The sequence below is a fragment of the Simochromis diagramma genome, unplaced genomic scaffold, assembly GCF_900408965.1.
Source record: "Simochromis diagramma unplaced genomic scaffold, fSimDia1.1 OVJJ01000216.1, whole genome shotgun sequence".
Taxonomy (NCBI): domain Eukaryota; kingdom Metazoa; phylum Chordata; class Actinopteri; order Cichliformes; family Cichlidae; genus Simochromis; species Simochromis diagramma.
In genome coordinates, this window is record NW_024386883.1 from 7,908,703 (window position 1) to 7,933,006 (window position 24,304).

At 41.7% G+C, this 24,304-nt stretch overlaps 1 protein-coding gene across 9 annotated transcripts in view; it reads right to left on the reverse strand.

Annotated features, from left to right (window-relative positions):
• The window catches only part of LOC120733716 (transcription factor COE1-A-like), a 90,100-nt gene that overhangs the window by 29,689 nt on the left and 36,107 nt on the right, over positions 1-24,304 (reverse strand). For all 9 annotated transcript variants that reach the window (XR_005695895.1, XR_005695894.1, XM_040032075.1 and 6 more), the window contains exons 7-9: positions 3,655-3,736; positions 2,000-2,141; positions 608-741 (exon numbers count right to left, since the gene is read on the reverse strand). Coding sequence is in view for 7 of the 9 variants with exons in the window: in XM_040032075.1 (XP_039888009.1) it covers positions 608-741; positions 2,000-2,141; positions 3,655-3,736 (358 nt within the window). In the remaining 2 variants the exon portion in view is untranslated. The remainder of the gene's footprint in view (positions 1-607; positions 742-1,999; positions 2,142-3,654; positions 3,737-24,304) is intronic.

The following is a 24,304-nucleotide window of genomic DNA, read 5'->3' on the forward strand; positions in this document are numbered from 1 at the left end:
TGTGGCTCTCAACACTGTAAACAAACCCCTCAGCTCTTAACACAGACACACAAACACCCATCCATGTTTGCCAGTGTGTGTGTACACACACACACACACACACACACACACAGAAACACTGTCGCTGTTGTTGTTGGAAAAGAGCCACGGTCGCTCGGCACACACGGTGAGTGGAGTCAGAAGACAAATAAACATTCAGTCGAGGAGTGGAGCTGGGGAAAAGTATGATAGTGAGCTGTATGTGTGTGTGTGAGAGAGAGGGAGTGTTTTTGTGAGCATTAAGCTGATGGCTATCAAAATCTGCTGATTTGATCAGTATTCCAGAGAGAAAGAGACAGAGGGAGTGTGGGTGAGGAAGGTAGTGAGGGGCGGTGGTCGCTCGTTGGTGGGGACTCATTAGAGAGCCAAACCTCATTTAGACAAACATTAACACACATACACACACACGTACACACAAACATGCACTTGATCACGCACAGTTAAGAGCCTGACCATGACGAAAAGTGTGTTTTCATATTGAATTACTTCCAAAGCTCCGAAGGCAAAAACACACAGTTGAGGGGTTGAAACAACACTGGGGCAGGATGATGACGGCTGGTAAACTGACCTCGCTCCAAACCAGCATGGTACCGAAGATTACTTGGAGACCGTCGAAGAAATTGTCTCCTATGATGATGACAGTAGCACCTCCCGTAGTCCAGCCCTCACTGGGACTGATGGCTTTAATGCAGGGCGCTGCTCCTGGAGCATATAGATGAGAGCATGATTAGATCCATGAGTAAAAGGGTGAAAAAAAAGAATTAGGTACTTTTGGTATTTAACATGCAACTACAATAAACTGCAGCTGAAAAAGACATGAAATATTAACTATATTACTATTGGAAAAAAACACAACTCAGTCTGCAAACTGGAGGGGAAATCTGGCTTGAAGCGTTTTCATCCCTGTTGCATCTGCACCTCATAATTCATTCTGCTGCACCCGCGGATTCTGGCTGTGTTCCAGATCATCACACTTATTCACTGAACACACTGCAGATTCAAAGACTGAGTCCTTTTTCAATGGGTCCTTGTGCAAAAAAGAAGGGTTTCCCCTTGTAAATAATTCTGCTGAGTAAAATGATAAACACAGGAAACGAGTGCTGAAGTATCAAGTAAAGTCTTTGGGTTCTCTTCACTTCAGTTTCAACCATTATTTATGTTTCTGAGAAGTGTTTGAGTGGGAAAGAATAGACTGTCATAATAATAGAATTTAACCAAAATTTTAAAAGAAATCACTGAAAGCTCTGAACCAACAGCAGTTAGTTTACTATTTACTCCTGGTAAAAAAGAGATTTATTTAAATGACTCGTACAAAAAACCCCAAAAACAGAAGCTCACTTCTTGTTTCACTGTGTAATTTTCCATTATCGTTGATTGAAGGTAGTTTAAAAGCATCATTTGGACGCAATCTGTATTGGTGTGTTTACAGTTTGTTGATCCCAAAGCTTGACTGGCACGAGATTAGGACAGTTCATTTCTGAAACTAATGATCTTACATGGATAAAAGCACACACAGACGGTTTGGTGTGCATCACATGACTTCAAACATAATGGATACAGTCAGCTTATGTCACTTCAATATGACAGAGTATTGTGTGTTTAAGCTCATGTGATCTAATCCTATATCATAACAACAAAAACCCGTCTGTCAAAAACCAGCTCTCATCTCAGTGTAGGTGTTTGTGTGTGATTATCAGTATGCAGCTGAATTACAACAACACCCCTTACTCTGGGTTTGAGTATGAAAAAAAGCATAATGATATTAGACCGATACACACACACTGACACACACAGAAAGCACCACACCATGCAATGTGTGTGTGTAGTGAGTTGGATTAGCCAGATGGAGGGGCAGGAATCACCTGATAGGATTAAACCATCAACCATCTGGTGGCCATGCTGCTTATGCTCTCAGACACACACACACACGTGCTTGCATGCATGCACACACACTCCTTACCGTGTTCTAGGTAAGACGGCGTCCCCTCCACAGGATCGAGCCTGCGGGCCCGTCGACCGTGTTTGGAGTTGTTGTGAACGAACATGTTGTCAGAGACCGACAGGACGTGTCCCTCCACGCTCACTGTCGTTGATACGACCACCTGGAGAGAGGTAAGGGGGTGAGTGGCAGAGAGAGTTGGGTGGACAATTGAGAAAATAAGGTGATTAACGAGGAGGGGATTGGGGAACGAGGTGGAAAAGGTGGACATAAAAAATGGGTAGGGGTGGGAAAGGAGGTAGGCAGGGAGGGAGGGAACGGGGAAAGAGAAAGAAAAGAAAAAGAAAAAGAAAAAAGAAAAGAAAAAATGAGGAATTATAAAGTCGGGGGTCGAGGGATCATCGCAGGGAGGAGTTAAAAGCATGAAACTGTGAAAAGCTCTTTAAATGTAACCTGTTATCACTGCTATTACCAGCACCCTCAACACACACTAAGTCACTGTACACTCTGTGTGTGTGTGTGTGTCCTCCTCTGTCCAATAGTTCCTGATGGGTCCGGCCCTTAATTATCTCCCAGGGAAACAGAGCTGTCTTTTCTGGTTCCACTACAATAGAGCTGCACAATTAGAGGCACAGATACCGTCACACACTTGGTGCTGGATGACTCTCTCCATCCCGTCTCACTCTCACACACACAAGTCTGTACACAAGAGAGCACGCCACGCCAGAAAGACACACACACACACACACACACACACACACACACACACACACACACACACACACACACACACACACACACACACACACTCCCATACTCATGTGCCACGGTAATAAATCTATCAGTATCTCCTGGGCGTCCAGTTTCTCTATTCATGCTCAAGTGGTGTCTTCCTGATTGTGTTGTGGCCTTTAGATAAGGAAATAATACTGAGTGCACTGCCTGAAATCTTATTCACAACCTTCTTTCTTTCTTTCTTGATACAGTGTCACAGGCAATGCATTCGCGTGCTGTGTCTCTGTCACTTGTGGTCCCTCAGGTTTGTAGTATGCCGATGCATACTGGGAATGTTAGACTGATAATAAAAATGGGATTTTTCAGTTGCTTCTTCCATATCCTATTTATACGCCCATTTTTCTCACTGCTTATCCAGCTTATGGTCATGGGCAGCTGGAGCTATCCCAGCTGACACAGGGCGAGAGGCGGGGGACACCCTGGACCCCCATCTGTGTCCCAGCCTCACCTGTCAGACTGCATAATCTCTTTCTTTTTGGTTGCCATGATTTTTTTTAGCATCTTTCTTTTATGATTGCCAATTTGTGGCCTATCTCTCCCTCTCTCTTACACACACACTCTGTGCTTGGCTCTCTTACCCTCTCCCCTCTATACCCCTGCATTGTGTGTATATTTATGCTCCAACTACTCAGGGTCAGGATCTCATGTTTCCTGTACAGGCGCTGATAGCTTATTTACTTACACAGAAACACACGCATACACACATTCCTGCGTATATGTGTTGCAGCAGCCATGCATGTGTGTCGTTATGTGGTATGTCCACAGGAGACAAAGGGAAGGGCGAGAATGAGAGAAAAAAGACAGCGAGGTATAGAGAGAAGCCTCGACAAAAGAAAATGAGGAATGAATTACGAGAGTGAAGAAAATCTTGCGGTTTGTACCTGGAACCTCCTCATGTCTCTCGGGTTTCCTGCATTCTTCAAACAGTTCTGGTTGCACTTGAGGAAAAACTTGAGGAAAAATCTGTGGAGACAAAGAGGATAAGGCCATATTTGAGGTTAACAGCTCAACAATAGACCAGAGTGAAGACTGCTTTCCTCCAGAATGCGAGCTCAGGCCCAGTGCAGACACATCCACATAAACAGAGAAGGAAATTAATATTTCATACTGTGTGAAAGTCAAAATGAATTTCCTTGTGGAATTTGCTTGCAGATGTAAGGAACTTTTTTGTTCCTAAATCCACAGCAGCTTCTTTGAAAAGTCCACAAAAAGACAGCGGATGAGCACATGAGAAGGGAAGTTTTATAGTATTGTAGCAAAACTGCAGAAACTACGTGACTGTGAGGAAATCATAAGTTTGACCTTAAGTTTTACACTTTTTGTGAATTTCAGCTCTCAAAAATCTAGCTACAGCCTTCCCGCTGTTTCCGTCTTTCCATAAGTCACGAAAAAGCATAAATCCAGTTAGTGTTAAAGATAATAAGCAACTGTATATTTCTGCAAAAATTAAGATTCAGGATCTACTTTCTTAACATTAACCCTGATGTCAAGCCATTAAAAAGTGGAGCTATGTTGACATTAGGTGTTTGAAATGGGACCATATGTCATGAATCTATATTACAGAATAAATCAAACACACAGATGGCCATCAACGGCAAACAAACACATCCAGGTTGTGTTTTGTTGTGAGCCAGCTGGCCAGCCTGGCAGAAGCAACAAGGCACACTTGCACAGAAAAACACAAACACCCACACATGTTCATGTTTGCATGTGTATTTGTGTTACATCTGTGCTCCTCACAGCTCAACAAAAGCAATACCCTATCACACAGCCTCAAACACAAAGAAGACCGCCACTTCCCTTCCTCTGCACTCATGCAAAACCTTTTACTTTGCAAATATATTTTGTGTTAATAAACAGCAGATGATTGTCTTCAGTTTCACTTTAATCCGGGAGGAATTTCTTTACAGAAACAAAGAAATGAGATCAAACAGCGTTACTAGCCTAGGATGAAAACCTAAAGCACCACATAAAAATTGTAACACAATCCAATACAATATTTTTTACATTAACCATATTTGCCATTTCAAAGGTCTACAGGACTATTTACACAAACTACAGCCCTCCAACACAAGATATTTAAAGATAAGATTGAAAAAGACACCTCTATATCTCAGAAAATTATTGAATATAATACTATACTATCCTATACTATAACTCCATTATAAGATTAAGATTGCAGAGCTATTGCATTATGTTAGATTTCATGAAAATATGTCTGTATTATCTCCATTCCCTGGTGGCTGAGCCCAAAGCTCTGCTGTTCAAGAGATGACAGCCCTTGAATTGGACCACCAGAACAAAGCAGAGGCATGAGCGTGCCCGTGTGTGTGCGCGCAAACATGTAGTCCACATGCGAGTGTGTGTGTGTGTGTGTGACGGTGCAGCACAGCCTAGTGGCAGGTCTGAGTGTAGAACTCTGCATTAACGAGCTCAAGCTTCATTAGAACACCGGCGCTGGGATTCTGAATACCTAATTATCTTGACCCTTAACCTCCGGGTGACAGCCTATCACAGCGGAGGACAGCCACGGTGACCTCTGCTGACCTCCCACTGTCTAGTCCTTCTCACAACACTAGCATAGCGTTAACATGAGCGCCTCAGCTGACCCTGTGCTGTAGATCTCTGTGTAAAGGAGGCGACTGGGAGGCTTACACACTTCCCCGCTCATCTGTCTGATATACTAAAAAAAACAAAAAAAACCCATAATAATTTACAAGTAAAAGACCTAAATTTCAAAGACTGAAAATAATATGGATTCAAACAAAAAACAAACCCAATGGGAAAGAGAAAAAAATTCATCTTTATAGTGTAAAACTATAAGCATTTTATTAATGTAACTCTTGCAAATGGTGCTGTAATTGAAACGTCTGCTTCTGAAAACGGTAATTTAAACATAATTTGCTTCTACAATGTTGTATAACATACATATAAGATAAAAAGTATAATAAAGGACAAAATATTAAAATAAAGACTGTGGAGCTGTTCAAAAGCACTGATCTGATGGAAGAGTATATAACGCAGATCTTACCAAGAATATCATCTCTACACATCTAGTTAAAGTTTTAATGCTGTCTTGGTTTTTGGTCAACACAAATATATAAGTGATATGAATTATTTATAAGTTTTTAAGAGTTTCAGACAATAGAAAAGCAGATACAATGAATTGGGGAGACACAACACAAGGTTGGATTCTCATAATCAAATGCATGTGTCTTACTCTGTTAGTTAAAACAAACTGAATGGATTTTACATGCACTGTCACTGTGGTCTCATCTATAACCATCTATAACCACAAACAACATTGTTTAAATTGTTTTAAATGTAAAAATAAACCTTGCTTTGACCTCAACGTTATCTCTGTGTAAAGTTTAGACACCATGAGTGATTTTCCCACTGCTGGTGTGAAGGGTATTACACTTTGCTACACGTATGCATCCAAGCTGCCGGTGAACTTTACAGTTCTGACTATGTGTCCCATCTCAATCAGTGCATTTCCGTGCTCCATGTTTGACTTCCTCTTTTCTTTTTCTCGCTCTTGACATAATCTCTCATTCAAGCTGGCATTAGTCGAGAATAAATAACAAGGCAGGGTCTGTCGAATTAAGTTGATTTTATATATTAAATAAATTTATCGCGGACCTTACAGCCTTCTTTCGTAAGCGTATGTTTTTTTCCTTAATGAATAAAACATAAGCAGGCTGTTGGGAACGATCAGAAGACTTCCAAGTATGAATATGGAACCATTTTATAAATGAGCCCTAGAAGTTCACTGAGGAAGGTGTGTATTCCTGGGGGTTTGGGCTTCTAGTCTACTCTTTCACTTTCCCACAGTGTCCAGCTCAATTCTGTCATCATTACTCAAGTTCAGTCATCTTCTTACCCAGCCTCTGTGAGCCAATCAGGCTGTTTCATATACTCTCCTGTCATTCTGCCTTTTAGACTCTTGCATCCTGCCTCCTCCATCTCCACCTCACACTGGTCAGTGAGAGAGCTGCCATCACCAGCAACTAGTCTCCACAGTGTCCTAACATACCTCCTATCATCCTGCCATTGCTGAGACTCTGCTATGTTATATGTCCCAGTTCATTAAATCCTTAGTAAACTGGGACTTAGCTGACTTTTGCAGCTGACTTTTACAACAAGCCGTTGGCGCACTTGTATGTTGTATCGATAAAACGGAAGGCAGAAATAAAACCTCAGTAAGGCACTCCTCTACAGCGCAACAGGACTCCTTTAGGTGCTCTGAGTAAATGAACTTCTTTATGTCTATTTCTGCTCTGCAGCTACTGTAACAATATTTCTGCTGCAGGCTCTTCTTGCTGCTTTCTCTGTTGCTGCTCCACTGAGAAAGATAGGAATGGTTTAAACATCACCTTAATAATCACCACATCAGTATTACAGCAATAATTCCCCCCTCTCAGTGCATTCCTTCTATCACTGGCTCAGCTTATTGGTGATCTCATTATTTTTCATATTTCCATCTTCCACTCGACTCTGTCCTTTTCCGGTGTGAGTGTTTTCTCTCATTGACTGTCAAAAGTACATATTCTACATTTTAATGCAGTATGGGAGCGATCCTCTCTCCCCTTCACTTGACCCCATCTGGCCTAATCAACTGTGCTACAAAGAGACCCTGCAGCAACACACACACGCACAGAGACACCTTGTGTGAATTGATTGGCTGGTCCAGTCGCTGGTCGTTAAGAGGCCTCCAATTAAAATGGGCAATTATAAGGGTCTGAGTGATTGTGGGGGAGGGGAGAGCGCTCCCCCTCCCTCCTCTACTGCTCTCCCTCTTTGAGGCCCGATCATGTTCAAGTGATAACGGCGCTGTTGACCTTTGCTGCTATATTGTGAGTACCACACTCACAGAGTTGACCTGACACCAGTCCTGCCTGCTACACACACAGACACACACACGCACACACATGCACACACAGCTCTTCATGGAAGTGTTGGAGTCAGGCGGAGCAGTAATTTAAACTAATAAAAGAAGAAAGACAAAAACATTAACATGCAAAAGTAATACTGTCTTATACACTTGTGATTTTTCATTATAGAGTCAGAGTGTGGATGAAAACATAGGTGCTAAAGACAACAACATCCAGTGTATACAGGATAATCTCTGTGTTTCTCATCTTCAGTATTCAGGGAGAGCTTGCAGCTGAATGCTAGCTTTACTAAGGTATTCTTAACCATGCAAGACTGTGCAACAGGAGAGCACTTTTTTTAGTGTGTTTGTTTTATAAACTTAAATATAAAAGATTTTGCTGGGTTGTTAGCATGCTATATTGTTAATACTGATGCTACTAAAACAAAGTGCTAGGCAACCGTAAAATATAATCAGCCAGAAGGTCTTGCGGATAAATAATCAACTATCTCTATTTCTGCCAGCTTAAATGACCCTTGTAAGAATTATTTTCAATATTATGAGACGTCAAAGTGTGAATAATGGGTAGAATATGGTTCTCCTTTGGCAGTGCATTGGCAGGGTGCTATAGACAGCCCGTCTACCTGCAGAGAACGTCTGCTGCCTGTTGGAGGCAGTTTCCAATGTATGTGGTGCGACCTGTCTGTGGGCTGCTCTAGCTTGTGCTGTTGTTGGTCTGTCAGCCAGCTGCAGAAAAGAATGAAGTTATAACATACAAAATGAAAAGCTGAAGCTCTCTTCTCTTTTGCGGTCCACTGATCAGCGTTGGAACAACACACAGTCGAGCTGTTGCTGCTGGGTTTTTGAAGGACTGCACAGGAACCTAACGTCCAAACGGACACATAAAACGAGCACAAGCAGGCAGATGGTCTCATTTTCAGTTGTTTTTTTTTTTCTTTCACTTCCTGTTTGGTTAGCAAAAAACTGTTAAGTTAGGGTTAAAATACACCCTTTTAGACTGTTAAAAAAACAAATCATTTAATGTGAAAAAGTAACTACAGCTGCTCATACCAGCACTGTTGGGAAGTTATCTGGGGGTGGACAGGTTTATCACTACTGCACTGTACTGCGTTGGTCGTAGTAATATAGCAAACAACAGTTGGATGCTGTTATTTTTTGTTAGCTATAGTGTAGTGGTGAACAGCACAGCAGCATCCATTATTCAGGGGCTGAGATGGCAATTATGGCTCAGAGCACAACTGACATTAATATTTAATATGTAGGGCTAACACAGACCTGAACAGAGAGACAAGAAGTGACAGAGAGAGGGGATGGAGAGATGGCTGAATGCAGAGAGAGAGAGAGAAACAGTGATGATGAGGAGGAAGAGGAGGAGGAGGAGGGGAGGAGTGTGTGAAGGGGAAACAAATGGAAAAGAGAATCGGGAAAGAGGATTATGGGAGTTTGTTTCGACCACTCTCCCGTCATTTAAATAGTTACAATACCAACGGGGCAAGGGTGACATCTGGGGGAATTCCAGCTTTGTGTGTATGTGTGAAGAAGATCGTGAGCGTCTAAGACTGAATCTCTGTGTCCGTTTTATTCCCAGAAGACCTGGTGTGCTACCGAGCCAAGAATAACGATGCTGCCTTGGAAGAGAAAGAAAACAGACACACACACAGACACACACACGGTATTCTGAGTTGTTGCTGACAGGTGGAGAAATTGCAGTGAGTCAGTTTGTGCAGACAAACTGAACAACAGATCAGTGCTTTAGCTTCTCCTGCCTCCTGTGTCTCTTCTCTGTCTCACTGCTTTCTTTAGATGTCTTGTTTCACCTAGCTGCCAAGTTTCCTGGCAAAGCTTTCTGACAGAATGATATTCACTTTCTCCGTCTGCGTGTGTGTGCGAAGCAACTCGTAAATGTATGTGTACCGATCGTAACAGCCAAATAATTGATCATTTTCTGCACAAAGTGAGGGACCAGTTGCAAAAAATACAAAAAAATGAAGCACAAGTTCATGCTATCGCTATATGCCCCGCATTAGTGACCGGCCTTTAAATGTGCTTTATTCTCATTTGTCAGTAGCTAATCTGCAGCTAATATGAGTAGTGAGAGTTTCCCTCTCAGTCTGTTGATCTTTCACAGAGATCAACTTCCTGTTTCCTGTTTACATTGTGAGTTTGTTATTGTTTAATGTGATGACATCAGATAGCACTGCTGGGCCCCGTGCCCGCTATCTGAGTATTCGGTAGGAAAAACAAGGACATAAAATCCTATTATGCCGTCTGTTCGGCTGTTACTGCAGTCATAATGTGATAATATATTGCTTCCTGTTGGAGGAATGCTTGTTTTACTTTGCTGTGGTTTTATCTTGCTCAGGGGCACTTCAGCAGATTAAACAGGTGCTGATACAGGGCTCAGTGCTATAATCCACAGATTTCAGTTCAAATCTCTTTAAATGTTTACATCCACTTTGACTTACAGGTCAGAGGAGTGGTAATTAAAGGCAGTTAGTATTTTAAATGCTGATAAGTTGTCTTAAATGGATTAGAGAGACTAATATGATGCAGAAATGTAAGGAAATCAGAAGGATCTGAGTTGGAGGGAAGATGTATTTTGGTTGGTTCACTAATATGTGAGTTTTGTAAAGTCTTGCCTAACACAAAGCTGATAATCTTCATATTGTGCTTTCTACATGCAGTTACAAAATCTAACAAGCAAAGTTTAATAATTTGTCCACGAAGTGCAAAGAGCGTTTCTGCTGATTTTCACACAAACTGAAGACATCTCTTATTGAAGATAACGAAACAGGACCCTGGTTGAAAATGAACAACAGAGGGCTAATGTGTGTTTCCATTTGCTTTGCAACAACACACTGTGCATCTCTCTATACACGTCAGGCACATTTACCATATTAAGTAACTTTTGTGGCTAAGATGTCCAAATGCAAAACACTCAGGGCCATGGGTGAGCGGTGCTGAACGTAACTCGAGTGTGAGAGTGGAGGAAAAAGAGCAGAGTGGCTGAGCAACATTCAAAACGTGTGGGGCGGGTGCAGGGGTGGGTGGGAGAAGAGCAAAATGGAGTGCGGAAGAAAGAAAAAAGGCAGCGGAGGAGGGAGCGAGGGGGCTGGGGAGGAGGGAGGAAATGCATGGGAGAGGGAAAGAGAGTTATGCGAGGGAACAAGACTTAAGAGAGCCGAGCGAAGCAGAGTTATTTTACATAATGATGGTTGATATGCACAGAGGTAATTGATAGCTGAGCTGCAGCCCAAAAAACACCCAGCTAGCTGTCAATCACGGCTCATCTCCCTGGAGATATGCTAATGATGATGATGATGAGGGCTTAGCTTCATATTGCTATCATTACTATTAATGCTGTCATTGTTGTCATCTCTGCATATTTAAATGACAGCGCAGGCCAGAGTGGTGATAGCCAGTGTGCATGATGTCTGTGAGAAAGGGCTCGTAATGTCTGCAGGGCTGAGATAGACTGAGAATTAATAACTTGCACGGCGTACTTACTTCGCACTCATTCAGACCTGTACAAGTGTCATTACATCATTGTTGCATGTAAGGTTGACACTGATGTCATCAGTTTATGACAAGGCAGCACAGAGCGATGCACAGCCCAGTAATGCATTACAAATGCTGCGATAAGTCGATACAGCGCCGGTTTACTGGAGGTTAACGGTCAAAATTATACAGAGGTTTAGGAGAACCTCCAGTGTGTTTGTGTCTCTGAGTCAGTGAATGACTGAGAAGAGAAGACGACCAATAAACTGCAAATCCTGTTCAGACAAATGGCAGAAGATGAGACATTCATGACCGGTCAGCCAGACAAGTTGTAAACAGGCCAACTGATAAGGTACATGAAAGTGAAACTGCTTCATTTGGAGTCTAACAACGGAAAGTGGTCACGATCATGCAAGCATGTTCTCTCCATGTCTCTCTGTCTTAGTCCAAAACTGCCATCCTGCCTAGGGTGCACTCTACTTCTTGGCCTTTGACAGTTAAGATAGAGTCCAGCTGACCCTGAATCAGATAGGTGGAAGGAAAAATGATGTCATGTGTTTCAAACACACACAGGATCTGCTCTCAGTCAGGAAACCTGTTGGCGATGATACTGCATTCTGTATGATGAACCTGTATGACGCTACTTAGATGACAACAGTTTATTATCACTGGAAAGATATTTAATAAGAATATGAATTCGATACCAAAATTAGGCAAACATATGGAAATTATCAGGGTTTATGCTTCAAATCAGCAATTTGTCTTGTTTTTCTATGTGTGTGTTGACTATGGCCCCATAAGAGTGTGAGATTAGTACTACATAAACACAGTCTAAGGAGCTACATAAATACAATATACTCTGCCGCATAAAAAAACAAGCTGTGCTGTGTGAAAAAATCTTTAACATTTCAGCATCTTAAGATTTCTTTAACGACTGAGGCCGCGGCCGTTTTGAAAACCTCACTGATATAAAAATGATCCCAGACATTCATTGCCGGGGTTACTTGTATGCACTTGAAGAGATTAGTGGCTTTTGGTGTTATTAACTTTGTTAAATACTTGAACAAAAACGACGCTACTGGCTCTCTGATGCTGCTCTACAGTTAGAGGCCATGATAAGATTAAATTACAACATCATTACAAATGCCGTCAGAGGTCCGACTCACCAGAGGGAGAGAAAAGAGGGGAGAAACAAGGGAGAACAGCAAAGAGGTAAAGGCAAAGATGAGGGGCTAGACAGACAGAGGGAGGAGGTTACTGTGGTGTATATTTTAAAGGCTGAAGGCAAACTGTTGAATTATAGATGAGTGAGATTGATTTGTGAGAGGCAGAGGAGGAGGGGGAAAAAAAGGAGAGAAAAAGGTGGAAGGAGGGACAGAGGAGAAGGGGGGAGGCAAGAGTTGTGGGGAGCAAGCAGCTAAAGGATCGCTCGCTCTGGGCCAAACATGTACAGTATGCACACACAAACACACACATGCGTGCGCGGGAGCGCAGGCACAGACAGCTTACCTCAAATCGATCTGAAGCTCAGGCTCTCTGTGCTTTTTACTCTTTTTACTCTTTTTTCTCTCACACAGACACACACACATAAAGTTTATCAGCACCACCAAAGAAAAACACACACGTAGATACACCCTCCGTTCGGTGATTACCTACTAACAAGACAATAGCGCCAGTGTGCTGCGGGGGTTTCAGCAGATGAACTAAACTTGTGGGGCTGTTTTTGAGTGAGCGTCTGTTCCTTTGTCATTGCTCTTAGAAATAATTCATGGATTGTGTCGGAGGGGGGCTGGGATTGTGGGTGGGGGGTACGAAAAGGAACAGAGGGCAGGAAGAGAGCGATGAAGGAAGTGATATTGACAGGAACCTCTTCTTCCTCTCTCCTCCTGTCTCCTCCTCTCTCCATCAGTCAGTCACTCAAACACACACACACGCACAGCTTCACTGTCAGTAAAAACGCATCTCTTGCCTACTTAGAGATTTCTGAGATATGATGGTACTGATTGAGGGGAACGTTGATAAGTTTCTTCTCCACGCAGATGTATGATACATGCATGTGTTGCTCCAAGCTGGACTTGCTTGGTCCGTCTTCAATAAATTCAACATTTATGTTTCATGACCTCTTGTTTTCACACAAATGGGAACTCAGCAAGGTAAAGTGTTACAAAGTTGCCATAGTTTAAACTCAAACCTTTCATGTACAGTAGATAAAGAACCAGAAAACACTTGCATGAAGTGATTCTTTATTTAATTATTCAATTTGCTCTAATGGATTGAAAGACCTTAAGCCTTCTGTATGTGTTTACCTTTTTTGTGTACAGGTGTGGGCAAACATGAGCACACATTTCATTAAAAACGATGAATTATCATTTGTTTAATATCAGGAGGAATGAGGGTGATAGAGTTAGGTCCATATGTTTTGGGGGAATCACAGTTTTTCTGATCAAGATGTGACTAAAGTGTAGAACCTCAGCTTCAATTCAAGCGGTGTTACAAAAGTACTGCATTAACTTTTATGATTTACACCCATTTAAATGCATAGATCCCCATTTTGAGAGGATCAAAAGTAATCAGACAATTGACTGACATCTATTTGGTAGCACTCAAAATACAAAGTCTTCTCTGCAATTGACAGAGGCCTCACTTCTACTTAGGTTTATTTTGTTTTCGAGCCTATCAGAGACATATAAAAGCAGCCAACATCAACAATTTGGTTCATTCTTTAAAAAAAAAGAAGAATACACTGGCCAGCTTAGCAGCATAAAAAGGCCACAGAAGACACAGAGTGCAGGATGGTAGATCCATTTCCAGGGTTAAGAAACCTTCTAACATTTAACACTCTCAACGAGGTAGGAGTGTCATTGTACAAGTGTCCAATGCCTTCATACATGAAAATACAGAAGGTTTACAACAATGTGCAAACCACTGGTTACACTCAGGAGCAAGAAGGCCGGATTAGAGCTTGAACATTTCTGGAAATAATTTTTGGGCAGATGACACCAAGATGAACTTGGACCAGAATGATTAGAGGAAGAAACTATGGAGAAGGAGCAAAAAAAAGGATCTTGATATGAAGTATACCACATCATCTGTCAACCATGGTGGATGTGGTGGAAGCACTGGCATTTATTGATGATGTGACTGCTGATAGTAGTAGGAGGATGAACTGTGAAGCATACAGGGCTGTGCTCTCTCCTCAGATTCAGGAAAATACTGCAAAACATTCCTTCAACTGTATATAACTGTACATAAAAGAAGCATGTTGTATAAGATGTACAGTACTGTAAATAAAATATAAAATAATCTTTAACTCGTTAAGTGCCACTTGGTATATTCTTGTGCCGCTTCACCACATATGCACATGTATGTGCTTTTTTTTTTTTTTTTTTAGATATTTAGTATATTTAAAGGGATGTTTTTTTAATTTAGTCACAACATCTTGGAATTATTATTTAATTTAAGTTGCTATCTCTCTGGCTGGAGTCTGATCTGAGCACTCACTGTCCACTCGGGCTGCCACTTTAACATTATGTGCTACAAATTGCTTCAGCTTCTGTCTTTGCGTCTGGTGTCTCCTTTAATAATGCCTTTGGCTCTAAATATACAGAGAGGCAAGGAAACAAAACAAAAAGTCACAGCTCATTCCAGTCATGCTAATGTTGTGAAAGGGTATATTTAAATCCAAACCACATCTTTTTCTAAACCTAACCAAGCAGTTCTTTTGTGCCTACACCTAACCACGACCAAAAGCGAAAGTAAAAAGCAAGTGAAAATCTAGAAAAAATAACCTCACAAAAAGAACTTCTGGGTGAAAAACACAAGAAAAACACCCGAATTCCCAATATAAGGGTGTTACCACTAATATCGGTGTCCTTCACTTGGTTACTCCTTTCATATAAAGGAGTGAGATCATTATTTTTCATGGTATTCACCTAAAGTTTTGACTGTGAGAGCTTTTACTTTGGCGGGACAACAGCCTAAAGATTACTTTGGGACTTTTCTGAGAAAAGTGAGCAGTGAAGGGTGAAAGAAAGGATGCGAGAAAAGGTACGGAAGAGAGAAATGAGGACGAGAAAGAAAAAGGAGAAGGTGAGGGAAATGTTTAGGGCAAGTCAGAGCATTTAACTCCCGCTACGTTTGTCAAACAAATTAAATACTGTCAAGGTTCCTCACCTGTGCGTGCACCCACCCACACACACACACAGACACACACACACACACACACACATATATAAACTGCCCGTGTGGCACGCATATGGCTCACCCTGGTCCAAATAAGGAAATATGCATACATTACCATAACTGATGTTCGAACCACTCCATTTAATATGCTAATTCACTGAAATATTACTGAGCGCCGTCTGTTGTGAATGAATAAATTTGAATTGCAATTAGAATAATCCTTTATAATTAATGAAAACTGTCAATTTTGGTTCAGAAGTAATTTGATTAACGGGTTGATGGGGCTCCAATTAAGTAGAGGATGAGGAGGAGCAGAGAGGAGGATGAAGAGAAGAAAGGCGACAAGCTCTTCAGATAATCGCTTCCTTTTCATGTGTAATGAGAGATTAAGCCGAAATCTCTCAGCGTTCCTTTAAAGCTACAAAGCGGGAAAACTAACAGGGAACTTCCCTTACCTTTGAGGGAAGGGAGCATTAAAACAAAAAAAATGAGAGGCGAAAGAGAGCGGAGGTGGTCAGAGCCACAGTTTTTATCATTATGAATGTTCAGTCAACAAGACGCACTGCAAAGAACCTATATAATTTTTAATTTAATAATGCTCATGTGTTTCATATAGCTGTGTTATTCCTGCCACAGTAATGGTGTCGTTAGCTTTCTAATTCACAAGCACCTCCTACCACCACTAATTAACCACATCCATGCTGCTGTTATTAGCTAATTACAAGACTGGACACATGCCCAGCTAATTAAAGCTATTAAGTGTGTGTCCCTATGTGTGTGTGTGTGTGTGTGTGTAGAGGAGAGTATGTATATTAAGGCATCTCATGAGTTAATGCTATAATGACAGTCTATAACGGAGACCTGCATTGCAACAAACCATCTGACACGCCCCCCCGCTCTCTCAGTACAAAAACACCGCTGCTCCCTCTACTCCCAAATCAATAGCCAAGGTCATTATGTGCAGCTGAATCATATGTTTCACTAAAGTTGCTGCGTGTTAATAATATTTCAACAGAGTTGCAGGAAAAAGCTTCTAATTTAGCTCGTTTAGTCAACACTGTCATCCATCATGGTGAGAACACAAAAGACGCCCCTGACTCTCTGCTGTTTTTCTTTCTTTTTTGCTTTTTATTCTTATTTTCTTTCCTCCACAGCACCTCTTCTGCTCTATATTCATTTTTACTGATTTTCCTTCCCCCCTTTTTCCCCTCCAATCACTTCATCCTCTTCTCCTGGCTTCGCTGACCCTTCCCTTTCCTCCTCCTTTCCTTCCTTTCCTTTCCTTTCCTTTCATTACAGGAACATGTTTTTCTTCATTTGAGCTCTCTAATCCTCTCTTTATACATCTGAATATTCATGAGATTGTTTTGTTTTGAATATTCAAGAACCAATTAACATGCTGTGTATGAATAATTAATACTTATTATTTTCTCCCTTTTAAATTTTTAATAATTAAAATCTATAAATCTGAAAACAAAGAGGCTCATTTTCACCTTCTGTGTGCTTACGTGTGTGTATGTTGGTGTGTGTGTGTGTGAGTGTGTTGATGTGTGTGTTTGTGTGTCTGTGCACACGTCATGCTGACAGACTATTTAACAACAGCTCAGGAACTCTTTCTTTTATCTGCCAGCAGTCTATCCTCCTGCCACACAACCAGAGTGTATGTGCACAAGCATGTGTAAGTGTGTGTGTGTGTTCACACTCATGAATAAATGAACTTGTTAAAGAGAGATGAAGGGGAAGAAGTAGACAGGTTCTGCTGTCCTGTTTAAAACTACCTGATCTGGCACACTTAGCATGCAGGAACACACACACACACACACACACACACACACACACACACACACACACTGACATGTTCACAATGAAAACTGAACGAGTTGCTGCATCACCAACAGTGCAGATATTAACCGGGCAATAAGTATGAGTGTGAACTATAAATAAGTACAAGAGTAATAAAGTCAACCCAGAGAACGAAGGAAGGAGAAAAGGAGACAAAAAGGTGAAGATGATGTGTGAGAGGGATAGAGAAGGAGGGAGGGATGCATCCTTGTCTCCTCCTTTAGTCTTATAAATACGGCTGCCTTCACGACAGGCATCATTCCTTTTAATCAGTGTCGCTGCTGTGATCAAAGAAATACCACCTCCACTGAAAGAGACAGCAAGAGATGGAGTACAATGGGAGACTCCTCACTGTGTGTGTGTGTCTTTGTGTCTGTGTGCGCGTGCAGGAGAGAGAAGTAGGAGAACGAGAACAATGTTGTCTAGTACCTGAACAACAGCAAAGCCATCATGTCTACATGCTGTCACATAAGTGAGGTCTTGCAATACAGTCAGACTTACACCTCCACTCACACACTCACACACACTCACACACACACACACACACACACACACAGTGCAGTGACAACTGTCAAACACTCACCTCCCGACTGGGGTGTAGGTAATTAACCAGACAAAACAACTCACAACACCTCAAGGATCAAGAACACAGAAGAAGAAATACAAGGTAGACTCACGACAAAAACATGAAAAAGAGACGAGAAGAAAAGAGACGTTCTGACTACAAAACAAGTGCACACTTCTAAACAAGGAGCTCCACTCAGGAGTACAGAGGACTGGGTAATGATGAAAATAGAAACAAATCTGCACTCCTCTACTCATCTACATCACTCATCTCCTTACTATGTTTTCTTTGCATTAACAATAACGAGGGAACTTTAAATCCACCATTAAAAGTGTCACACAATCAATAACAAATTATTACATTTACTCTGACTGCTAATAAGATCGACAGCTTCAATAATAGAATCAGATTTTTTAATTAATAAAAGACTCATCTGGTACGATTTAGAGAAAAAGTGACAAAAAGTGTTGTTTCAGGACAACTAGCATCTTGTTTCTCGTGGTTGAAGTTTACAGCAGGCTCAGGAAAAGATCATGGTTTGGCAGTCTGTAAGAAACACAGCACAACTTCTTATTCTACTCCTGAAAAAAGAAAATCCATACGTACTGAAGCTCTTAGCTCAAAGCGTTCTAAACAGAAATGTAAAGAGTCAGCCAATAATTTGCGTTATAACAGCGCAACATGGATAAATATAAGAAAGAAGAGCTCAGCTGACAATCCTGATCCTTTATATGCTCTTGTTATGGTTGTAAACATTGTTTTCCTTGACGTAGCTAGAGAGATGGATCATGTTGGCACTCTAGTTTGGGCAGTTGCCTAAGATGTAATGTTATGAAACTTTGCACATGCATGATAGAAATATAACCCGAAACCATATTTCAAGAACTGATTTGACTGTTAATTCAACATGTTGAACAAGCTGCTTGGTCTTCCTTCCATCCATCCATCCATCCATCCATCCATCCATGTCCCTTTGCTTATCCAAGTCTGAGCTGTAGGGGTCTTTGTCCTGTCACAGTCATCATGGTGTGAGATGCAGGATACACCCTGGACAGGTAGCCAATCTGTTGCAACCATTCATGCTCACATTTACACCTTTGCTTAATAAAAATTCTGGGCTTGTTTGTGAACTTGGAGAGAACATGCAAACTCCGCACAAAAAAAAGGTCCCAGACTGGATTCAAACCCATGACTTTCTTGCTGTGCTACCAACCGTGCTGCCCGCTTGATCATGTTAACCCAAAATAACTGCCTCAAGGTTTTACCAAGATTCGTAACGAGTGGTGAGACTTTTCACAAGAAAGCCTTTGATGCTTTCTGAGTTTACCACAAACAAATGTCTATAAATTTCCTGAAACCACTGAGTGTAAATGGACTGGTACTTATTTAGCACTTTTCTACTCTATTTGAGCACTCAAGGCACTTTCTTACTGTGAGCTTTATTCTGTGCTTAAGCACTTTTAACCTAATGCTCACACACTGACATGTATCCAGTGGGGGCAACTTGAGCTTATCTTGCTCAAGGACACGGGATTTTAACATGGCGTGGTTGGTTTTATTGTTACTTATTGTAAATGAACAATGACCAAACAAAATAGTCTCTTTCTTTCTTTCTTTCTTTCTTTCTTTCTTTCTTTCTTTCTTTCTTTCTTTCTTTCTTTCAACCAATTAAACTAAAGACAATTAATAATAAAAAAAAAAACCACATGAACCAATTTAATTAGACCCTTTGTTCAATTAACAGTTTCCCCCTTTGTTCTCTGTCATGGGTGGAAGACACCATGATGGCATGTGTGTATGTGTTCCACTATACCTGTTTGTGTGTGTCCCTGTGATACAAATCTTTCAATTTTTAGTGTCCAGGAAATTAATGCAAGTCCTGGTGGAAGTCACAGACACACTAACGAGTGCTTGTGTGTGAGTGTGTGTGTGCGTTTCCATGTTATAAGTGTCTGCGATACAGCTGACTCTCAGTCTGCTGCCACTGCTTCTCTCTGTTATGCCGAGCCTTGCAGTGTAAAAGAATGGCAGAGTGTAAACTACTAATTATCTCTCAGTCAGACAAACCAAGATTGTACAGGCTGTGTGTATACAGGTTTTTTATCCTTCTCTGTTTAATCTCACTGTTGTTTCCTATTTGTTCAGCTCATTATGTGATCAAAGCCATTAACATGTTTATGGAGCGGCTCTTTCATGTTGCAATAAAACACACTGAAGCAACTCATAGGGAGTCATAAGGCGATGAAATATGAATGCAGAGGCTCCAAAGATGAGGAGAAAGTGTGTGTGTGTTTGTGTGTATGCGTGTTTGTGTAAAGATTCATGTGTGTGTGTGTGTGTGTGTGTGTGTGTGTCTACGAGACTGAGTGGGAATAAAATTAGTTTAAATCTGACGAAACTCCAAGCTAACAAAAAAGATGAGGAGGACGGGGGGCATCTGAGCCTTTGAGTTTTCCCTGCACACACACACCCACATACGTACACACAAATACGTATATGGAAATACATACACAGAGGCAGTAACTGTTAAATAATTCAGCATACACAAACACACACTGGAGGCAAGGTGAGGGTAAAAAGCGCAGCTAAGCTAACAGGCATAGTGAGTGGCCCGCAGTGTCAACAACCAATCAGGATGGAGCGTGGTGGCCAGAGAGAGAGGCGTGACCCCCGGTGACCCCGGACTCTAATGATTTATAAACACGACTGAGAAATGTGTGCACTATGCGTGCGAGTGTGTGTCCTGCAAACCCCCCGGAGCTATTTAAATGTGGAGATGAATTCTTATTTATTCACACAGAAAAGGAGTGAACGTGAAGACCCCAAGGGTAAGGTTCAAAACAATACAGGAGGAGAGCAAGAGAGGGAGAGAACAAGGGGGGATGAATAAAGATACGAGAGGAAAAGTGAAGTAGAAAGAGAGAAGGAAAGACAGAGAAAGAAAATGAGGAAAATCCTAAGAAAGAAGGAAAAGCGAGAAAAGAGGTAAAACTGCCCTGTGATCGCATAAGGAGAGGAGGTTAGAGGGCTGTAAAAGACCCTCTTTTACTATCCTAAGGGGCTGCACACACGCATATCGCACATATATTCCCTCCCCCTGCACCCAGCTCGGTACGTGTGTGTCCTCATGCAATATTAAATAGTCAGTATGTGTGGGTATAAAGAGTGGTGGGGCTGGGATGCAGTGAATTATATATCACTATTGATTTGCACACACAGAGAAAGACACACGCGTGCACAAACACACACACTTCATTAGATTAAAGCTCACAGCTATGACACAGACAACAGCAGAGGCTAACAGCAGATGCAGGAGAAAGAATCTGTCCGCAAAGACACACACACATGTAATGTAATGAAAGTACACAGAGGCTTTCTACCTTAACTCTGCTGCACCAGCTGTTTTTGCAGAAAGGTGGATGCTCTTTTTTTCCACTCAAGAAACTTTGTTACACCAACTGGTATTTTATATTAGCACCAAATCAGAAGGTCACATGTTCATTGGTCTCAACAAATCAGCAGAAAAATATAACTCTGAACAATGGTATTCAGCCTTTTTTTAAGCTCATTGTTTCATTTACAGTCCTCTTTAGCCAGTGCAATCATAAACAACATCTAAATATAAACCCACTGTGAGCTCTTCCCAGCACTAAACAGCAGATGGCTAAAGATAGCAACTAGCTGGTGGAGAAAGCCAGGCAGAGGAGCTAAACTTGCAAATATTTTCAGGCGCTGGTAAAGATTAGAGCTGCGTAAACAAGAAGATTGCTGTTACGTGGATTTAGGATCTGATGGTTTCCACACACCTATCCAATTTCTGGACCTCTTACCCCGTTCAGGGTCACTAGAGGGGGCTGGAGCCTATCCCAGCTGTCATAGAGCATGATGTGGGCTACACCCTGCAGGTTGCCAGGCTAACACAGAGAGAGGGGCAGCTATTCAAACTCACATTTATACCGACAGGCAATACTGAATTACCAGTTAGCCTAGCATGTAAGTCTTTAGACATAGGGAGAACATTCAAACCACAGAGAAAGCTCCTGGTCTTCTGGGGGATTCAAACCATGAACCTTTTTGGAATTTGGATCACATATCTGGCCCAAAACGCTGGATTAGACAATGACCCCAGTTCTATGTTGTTCTGTGGTTACTTCAACACAGCAGCAGCGGTTAGCACCAGAGCTAATGTACCATGGAGGGAGCTAACAGCAGAGAGACAGCAATTTTGGAGGTATTTCACGCTGCAGCACAAAAAAACTTTAACTTAAAGTTTTTTACACTGCACCTACAGGCCTGACTGCTCCTCATTGCCTTTGTTACCTGTTGAATATCAGGGTCTGGCTGCTGGGCTGGACACTTGGCTAGCTTTGTGTTAGCATGTTGTCTGTGTAGATGCTTGCTATACATCTGTCTATGCAAAGATTGCCATTACTTTGTAACGTGTTGCACCCAACACTGTACTTATGGTAGCATAACATGCTTTTGTCAATGTGATTAGATATTATTTCATATCAGCTGCCTCCTGTCAGCTTTTCTTAGATGCTGTAAGCCCCCAACCTCCAGAAATGTCACTGATGAACTGTCTGTAGGCAGAACTAAATGCAATCTGAACAATTAGGTTTCTCCTGCAAAATCAAATCACTATATCAACTCTATAGTTTTAAAAAAAAGTGGAATAAACTGAGTAAGCATCCAAGGATGGAGTCAAGTTACTACAATACACTCAAGCTCCTCCTACCACTTTCCCACCTTATCCTTACCCACCTCCCCTCCATGCTCCTGTTATCTGGCATTTTAATGCATCTATAGTCATGCTAATGGTTCTCAGAATTCAAAATAATTTCTTCTTTGTCCTGCTCTGCCACTCAGCACTGATAGAGAAGTGGTATCTCTGTCTCTTCCTCTTCCTTTGCCTTCATTCTCAAAGAATATGACTTTGACAGAGTCCTGTCAGTCTGTCGGTCTATCACACTTATTCTGTGTGTCAGATTAACGGCGGTAAGGAGTCGAGAGTGCTGACAGGACATGTAGGAGAAGAGAAGAGAAGAGAAGAGAAGAGAAGAGAAGAGAAGAGAAGAGAAGAGAAGAGAAGAGCATGCGTTTTACATTATGAGTGGTCCCAACCTTTCTATTCATGCTGGTTGACCTTTCCATCAGTAGGTAATCGAGAGGAGAATGTCCTTTACTATAAAGGCTGGATGTTAAGTCACGCTCCTCTCTGGCCCAAAGAGAGAGGAGAGCACCTCATGTCACTCCAACACAGCCCTGGGTGAAGCACAACGGTTGGGGTGAGGGGCAAAACGCAGATGGATATTACAGAGAGGCAGAAATGTGTGTGTGTGTGTGTGTGTGTGTGTGTGTGTGTGTGTGTGTGTGTGTGTGTGTGTGTGTGTGTGTGTGTGTGTGTGAGGGCTGGGATAGGATGGGAGGGGAATAATACCGGTCTGCCAGTTCAGGTCATTGTCGAGAAAACATAAAACATAATCATCCATTAAAATGCAGCTTCACACCCTCCATCACATCCATGGTGGAGCTGCTGCTATAAATGCTGTGTATGTGTGTGTTATTGTGCGTGTGCACACACACATTTACTCAGCTATGTTAGATCTACAGGCATAAAGAGACGGAGGCTGGAGGTTTGTGGTGGGTCACTTTATTGCATACTGTGTGCGTGTGTAAATGGCAAGTGCGGTGTCCCTTTGTTGGAATTGTGTCACATTTTTGTATGAATTTATATTTGATCATCAAGCGTTAGTGTGTGACAGTGAAGAGTCGAATGTGACGTGAATGATGCATAAGATTTACCCTGGACTGTCACGTCAACCGGGAATGATGCTATAAAGTGAATACACCAGTTAACGATTGCGATAAGAATTCCCCTCTTTTATAGAACATGTGAAATATGTTTCCATAAAACTAATTTTCAGAGCTAAACCTAATAATTTGCTCAATTTTAGACTTCCCACGGGTGAATTTCAACAAAGGTTTCCATGCACTATTCCTCTACGGTCGGCTTTAAACATAATAAAATGGCGTAAAGACCTGATTGATAGCCTTCATGAAAACAAAAGGACAAAAATAAAGACTGACTGCACCTTCCACACTCTGTGTGGTGTCAGTATGGATAGAAGGCCTCAAAACACAATTCAAACAATAATTAGGATAGCGTCTACTGTAGTGGTTAACACATTTACCTAACATGAGAAAGGTCAATGGTTCATGAGAGGTGTCATGAACCTCAAACGGTATAAAAATCTGCACCAAATCAAGTAAGTGGATCCATCTGCTGTGGTTAGCCCTTGTATATAAGAGAGCAGATGAAAGAAGATGATAGCATATACTTACTAATGGTTAATTATACAAATTACAAGCAAGTAACCACAATTTGATGAATTTACTAGGCTGGTTATTTCGAGCTCATGAACTATGCATCCATCTGTCCTTTTGCTCTTGCTTATCCAAATCAGCATTGTGGGAGTGGGGGTGCCAGAGCCTGAGCTGCCAAAGGGCAAGAGATGACCCTGGACAGGTCGCCAGTCTGTCATACATA